This window comes from Mandrillus leucophaeus, unplaced genomic scaffold, assembly GCF_000951045.1.
Source record: "Mandrillus leucophaeus isolate KB7577 unplaced genomic scaffold, Mleu.le_1.0 Scaffold888, whole genome shotgun sequence".
NCBI classification, from domain to species: Eukaryota; Metazoa; Chordata; class Mammalia; order Primates; family Cercopithecidae; genus Mandrillus; species Mandrillus leucophaeus.
Window position 1 is genome coordinate 785,107 of NW_012109674.1, and position 7,022 is coordinate 792,128.

Here is a 7,022-nt window from a genome sequence, read left to right on the forward strand (position 1 = left end):
TAGAGTGCCTGAGTGACAGAGTGTGATCACGGCTCACTACCAACCTCAAACTCTTGGGCTCAACAGATCCTCCTGCCTTGGTCTCCCAAAATATTGGAATTACAGGTGTGAGCCGTGGCATCTGGCCCTAGATAACATTTCATAAAGCACTTATGACCTGGGCATTGTTTAATATATTATCTTATTTAATCCCCATACCAACACTGTGAACTGGGTAAAATTATCATCTTCTTTGAGAGAAGAAGAAACAGACATAGAGAGGTCAAGAACCTTGCTTAAAGGTCACAAAGCTATTGAGTTAAACAGGTTCCAGATGCAAACTTTCAATTATTGAGCTACACTGTTCTCATGTTCTTCCTAAGTGCAACAGGCAAATAATTTATTACATTAGCAGCTCCAAAACACACATACACGCACATATATATCCATCCATACATGATCATGTCTATGCCTCTTTTTCTCCATTTATATATTTATTTTAATTATCTGGGCATACGCATGGCCATTCCAGAGATCTGTGTGCCAATGGAAAGCTACTCATTTGTTTGCTGAAGTAATTTTTTAAAAAGCTCAACACATTTATTGGTGGCCTATTTTGTGCCTCAAATAGTCCCTGACGGTTCTTACTCTCTCTCTGAGTTGTCATTATTACCAATGACTATGTTTTTAAAAGATTTCCAAAACCTTGCAGACAGCCCACTTATGATTAGAGGCAATATAGTATGTGCTGCTTCATTAGTTGATTTTCTAATTTGATTAAAAAGGTAGTATTTGTTCACTGTAGGTAACAAAGAGTGTAAAACAAAATCCACCTGTATCTTACCATTGTTAATATTTGTCATCATGCATTGTTTTTTATATTTTACATTTTCTACTTAACATTAAATTATAAGCATTTTCCCATGACATTAGTCTTGAAAAGGGGGCTGCTATTGACATCTAAAGAAAGTCAAATTCTGTAACAAATCCTTGAGTAGCCATATTTGATTTTGTTGGAATTTTTACTTGCCAATTGCAACAATGAAATTAGAATCCAGATTCCTGAATCTGAATTCCAGAATCCATGCTTTTCACTCTGCACCATTATTGTTGATTTGCTTTGAGATGTTGAAGCAAATCGAGTATTTATCTACTTTTGACATCAGTCTGGATCCTGGATATACCATATCCCATTCAGGAGAGAACAAATTAAATGGCCTCCATTACTTTTGCCAAATCTCTTATACTTTTCAATTCCATCAAAAAACTGATAGACTAAATAAATGAGCAGCAACTGATTAGGCTATAATGAAAAAAAGAAACAGGAATATATGAAATGAATCAATCAGTACAATTAATTCCCAGCTTTATGGAAAACCTCACTAATGACTAACTTCCTTAAACTCCTGATCCTCAGAGTTTTTCATGTGTTGGTGTTACTGAGGACAAGGTTTAAAATTTTTCAGTTAGAAACTGTCACTTTTTATATTTGAGATAATTAACAATATTGTAAAATGACAAAATAATTTCCCCAACACTCTCCTCAGCTTTCTACTGTCTTGCAGGAATTAAACCTACTTTTCTTGCTGAGACCATAGGAAAAATATTTCAACTCAGCAGAATAATTCCCGTAATTTTCATATAGAGACTTCACCAATTTATCTTCCTAACCATATCATCATCATAATATGATATCCTGTTCTGAACTGCCAATGACTTTTAAGAATAAGATTATACTTAGTGGGCAAATCCCCAGTGTATTTTGCTTTTTTTTTTTTTTTACTAAGAATCTGCCTTAAAGTGAAAAGGGATTTTATCATGTTAATATTCAATTTTACCACTTTTTCCCATCTTCACATTTGTATATGATGAAAATAGCCAACGAGGCTATGCAGGTCCTGCCAAGCCATATCATATGGCTTGAAGTTAGTGTTGTTTTAGGTGAAAGATTTATGTGGCCTTTAACCTGAAGACAAAGAAAAGCTTTCCAGTAACAGGGTAAAGCCATGAGACAGGAGGCTCTAGAGCCAGGTACCTGGGTTTGAACTCTGGCTCTGTCACTTAGGAGATGAAACTTTAAACATATTTCCTGTTGGTGGCAGGTACAAATATCTGGAATAAATTAAGGAGGCCTGTGTACCATCAACTATGTGTTACACATTAGACAGACTTAAAATCCAAAGACAGTATTTGGTACTCCCTCTGAAATCAAATGATTCTTCCTGGTTTGAATCCTGGAACTATGGCTTCTATTGTTTGAGATCCAGGACTGGTTGGCACCTAGGCAGCACTCAGGAGATGTGGACTTTCGTCATTATTATTTTTCAGGCAGAAAGGGGAGACAATCAAATATATGCATCAGAAGATTCTGGTGCCAGTATACAGCACTGCTTGGGTGAAAGAGACTCTACCAATAGTGGGATATGTTTTTTCAACTCCATAACTCACAGGAGCCACAAATATTTGCAGAAACTTACCCATTCTTCAAGAAATTGATCAGTATTGATGTCTTACAAAGAAGAGCAGTTAACATTGGATGACATATACTTAAGATGAAAATTACACAAAATTATGTGTTAAAGAAAATGACTTACTGTTTCAAAAAATATTTCCATCATGCGAGTTCTCTTTTCTTCTGCACTCAGTCCTTTTTTCTTTGACTAAAGCACAAAAATTAAAAAGTAAACAATGCTTTTAAACACATTTTGAAATCAGCTAGATTTGCAACATTATTTGAAATTTTATGCATGGTCTTATCTGATACCAACAGGTCTGATGCTCTCAAAGTCAGACCTAAAGACTCATCTTAATTACTATCTGCCAACCACTGTGCTAGGTGCTGCCAAGGTAGTAACTATAAATTGAGATAGAGCCTGGCATTTTGTAGAAATTCAGTATTTATAAAGTGAACCAATGATAAGCCACTGTATTGACCTTCCAAAGGCTTACAATCTCTCCAGAAAATAGATAGATGTAATTATTTATAGCTAATGAACAGCTACATGCGCCAATTGCTACGTAAATACCCAGAACAGAATGAATTCCACTATGCAGAGGAAGAAGGGTTACCTAAGAAGGACAGAGATTAAAAGGATTTTGGCAAATTGAGAAATGGTGAGAAGCACATCTTGGGGAGACCACACACAGGCACAATGTTATGGAAGTACATGGAATTCTCCAGAAGGATAAGCCGTGGGGGATAATTATTGTATGAAGTATGTATGGGGAGTGGCAGATGGGATGAGAAAGGTGTGGGGTCAGGTTATGAAAAGCTGACTGTCCAGCTGAGAGTGGACTTCATTCTAGACAATGAGGAGCTGCTGAGTAATTTCTAAAGCAGACTAGTGGCAAGATTAGAGTTGCATTTTAGTAAGTTAATTATAGCAGCAATGTGGACGACAAGAGGGAAGGAGGAAAGACCTATCCAAGTAGAAAATGGAAGCCTACTCAGGTTATTCTTCTGTAATACCCTTTAGCCAATTTGAAATTAAGACAATATGTAGCTGAAATATATGTTAATAATAAATTTTACAGTATGTTGTATATAGAATATATAAAGCTAAATCCCAAGTTAGAAGAGAAAGGAGCCAAATTTCCTCCAACCCAAAGGTTTACAGGAAAAAAAAAGAGTGAGCACTATCACCTCCAGTTCTCTAATAAAAAATTCCACACTATTATTTCTTATGTGATCTGCATCCTTCTCAAACATTGTAGGGGATTATAAAGGAATATAAATTGTTTGCTTAAACAGCAGACATAAAACCACAGTTAAAGACTGCCCCATCCAACCAAAAACATCATCAGAAAATGTGAGTTTACATAAGTGAAGACAATGATTTGGAATTGCCATTCTGGCTACACACTAGAGTGAGTGAGTCTTAATTCTTGTAAAACCTAGAAACCCACTAACTTGGCTGGGCGGTGGCTCACACCTGTAATCCCAGCACTTTGGGAGGCTTAGGCTGGAGGATCACTTGAGGCCAGGAGTTTGAGACCAGCCTGGGCAACAAAGCAAGACACTGTCTCAAAACAAAACGAAACAAAAAAAAGCACCCCCCCCCAAAAAAAAAAAAAAAACCGGTGCACTAACTCATTCCCACAGGAAAAAAATGATCAGGTATTTCTTGATGAGTAATATGGGTAAATAAATAGCTTAAAGTTTATATTTTTCTCTTCTTCCTCAGTCCACTCTCAAACACTGTTTTGCTGCAGGGTTTGGCTACTGACCCCATCTCCTAATATCTTATCTTTGATCTCATCTGCTTTCATGGTTTTAATTAACACTCAGGCTGAGATCTCATATCTTTACATTCACCCCTGGGTGTGCTCCTGAGCTTCAGTCTCATGCATCTACCCGCCTGCTGGACAAAATTCAACTCTGTCTAAACTCAACTCTTCCTCTCTCATACCTACTCCCCACAAACTTGCTATTCTAGACCTTGAGTCTCAGATACTACCTCGTGACCCAAGCCAGAGGCCTGACAGTCATCCTAGGTACCTTCACCTCTCTTATCTCACATCCAACCAATCACCAAGTTCTGCCAGTTTCAGCATTTAATTACTTCTCTTATCTGTCCTGTCTGTTCTATCTCTACTACCACTGCCTCATTCAGGCCTTCATCATCTGTCTCCTGCAATATATCTCCAGTCCCCTAACCACACTTTGACTCACCCTCTATGTTCACATTCTGTGCTGGGAAAACATAAATATGACCATGTCCCTCCCTTGCTCAAAACCCTCCAGTGGCTCCCAGACATCCAGGCGTATCTGAGTACCCCAGTATGATATACAAAGCCCTTTATCACCTAACCCCAGGCTACCTTTTACAGCCTCTTCCACCACACCCCACCTCAAATTTTGCCATTAACAGAATGGAAACCTAAGCTACTTGAGTTGTAACACAAAAACTACTTGCAATTATCTACTCAAAGAATGCTCTCATTTCCGTCCTTAAAAAAAATGTTGTTCCTCCACCTAGAACACCCTCACCTCTCACCTACTCAAAACTCCAAAACATCTCCCAAGGCTTAATTTAGGCGCTATCCCTCCAGAACTTCCCTGAGTTCACAGGCTAAGCATGTATTCCCAGAACACACCTTCGTCAAATCACTTACTACATTGAAAAGATGTTTACTTGTCTCTCCCAGCACACTGAAAAAAATTCTTCAGAACATGAACTGCCTTTGCCTTTCCAGGGCTTAGTGCCAAGTTAGAAAGGGGAGACATAAAGCTTTTAATTTTAGGACCATGTATCTAAAGCCCCCAACTCTAAAATTTGAGGCTGCTCAGGCTCCTAAGTCCCCCAACACCTACCATACTCCCATAGATATAACGGGTGAATTAATCATAGTGAATTCAGTGACACCATGTATTGCCTGGCTTGGAGAGATAAATCAGAGAAATCTCAGGTAGGCAAACTCCCGGAACCCATACAGACCTGCTCACTAAACCTAGGGCTGAGAGCCAGGGTCCAGGACTGCTCTATCTGCCTGCCTTCATTCTTGCCTCTGCAGTATCTGATAAATCAAGCATGAAATTCGTAACAGTTAGAAGACTCCTTCAACATATTTTTCTAGTCCAACAGGTCCTAAACTGCCATACATTAGAATCAGCTCTGGAGTTTTTTAAAAATACTGATGCCCAGGCTCACGTCGAATGAATGGAATCAAAATCTCTGGAATGGGACCTGGGCAACATATTTTTAAAATCCTCCAATATATTTTTAAAATCCTCTCCAACATATTTTTTAATTGTGGCAGGGTTGAGAACCCTACTTTTGTCAGCCCAGAATCTGAAGGCCATGTCAAGGGCGCTGCAGGGCAGTGGGAATCCCTTAAGAACTTCAGTCTGTGGCTGCATTAGTAGAAAGCAGATCCCGAAGTGTTAGGAAAGATCCTAACATTTTGATATTCTAAACAGCTCCTTGCACTGCACAAGAATCTGCCCCCCAGAGGCAGGCAATGAGGAGAATCTAGTGTCCTGATTTTAGGAAAGTTTTAGGAAAGCTCTCAACACTCAGCTCAGCAGCTATGGAAGTTACTCAGGAAATGTGGATGAGCTCTATCATCCATTTCCATTGTTTTCAGCCTGATTTATTCATCAGTCTTTTTTATGACTAGAAATAATTTCCATTATTAACCACAGTAGGAGTATCATACCCAGAATTAAAATAACTAATGTAAAAAGATGCCATATTAATACTCATATTTAGAAACTTCTCAAAAAAAATCAATGAGGATGTATTTAATATTTAATTAAGACTAGGAAAAACCTGATAGTGTAAGTTAGCGATGCATTCAAATTAGTAGTAAGTCAGGAGACTCAAAATCTGACTCAAGGACTGTGAAGCTTTCTGGAAGTATTTTAAACCACTTTAAAAATCATGTAATCTGAGGAACCTTCTCAATTAGAAGTTATGGAATTCCTACAGCCAGCCCTACTCATCAATTACAATAAAATTATGAAGAATTATTAAGTAGATGTCACTGCTGCTCTCAGAGTTCAGCACTGCACTTCTCCAATTTCAAAAATTGCCCGAACTCTATTTACTTAGGCTGCCTAACCAAATGAAAACAGTTTCTAATTCATAATCAAAAGTTTACCTTTGACCAACACTAAACTTATTTCCTGATCACATATTAAAAAATAGGAAGTCCGCATCTTATCAAAAGTTTTAATTTTTTAAAAGGATTCTCTATTATCAGAGGTAAGCTTCTGAAGAGTTAACACATTTAGTATTAGAAGGTGATTCATGTATAAAGAGAGAGAGATTAGGTAAAAGGACAAAGCGCGTTTGAGCTGCACAGTTCTCCAAGTCAGTTACACGAGGTCAGCAACCCTGCAGAGAAAACTGGTAACACTGAAGGGCACTGCTAACAGATTTAACTGTAGTCCTGTTTGGCTTCTTAGAGCACTTTACGCCCAGGTGGCTGGGTTGTTAGTTTAACCACAAAGAAGCCGTTATCATTTATAACTACATCTGGACAAGTATCTTCAAATAAATAGCATAGAACTAGATCCTGGTGTCCCACCCCGCCCCCTT

The 7,022-nt window shown here is 38.1% G+C and overlaps 1 protein-coding gene across 1 annotated transcript in view; it reads right to left on the bottom strand.

Moving 5' to 3' along the window:
- The window catches only part of MND1 (meiotic nuclear divisions 1 homolog (S. cerevisiae)), a 71,206-nt gene extending 68,573 nt beyond the window's left edge, over positions 1-2,633 (bottom strand). The window contains exon 1 of the mRNA XM_011969378.1: positions 2,574-2,633. Coding sequence (XP_011824768.1) covers positions 2,574-2,597 — 24 coding nt within the window. The 5' untranslated portion in view covers positions 2,598-2,633. The remainder of the gene's footprint in view (positions 1-2,573) is intronic.
- Between the last annotated feature and the right edge of the window lie 4,389 nt (positions 2,634-7,022).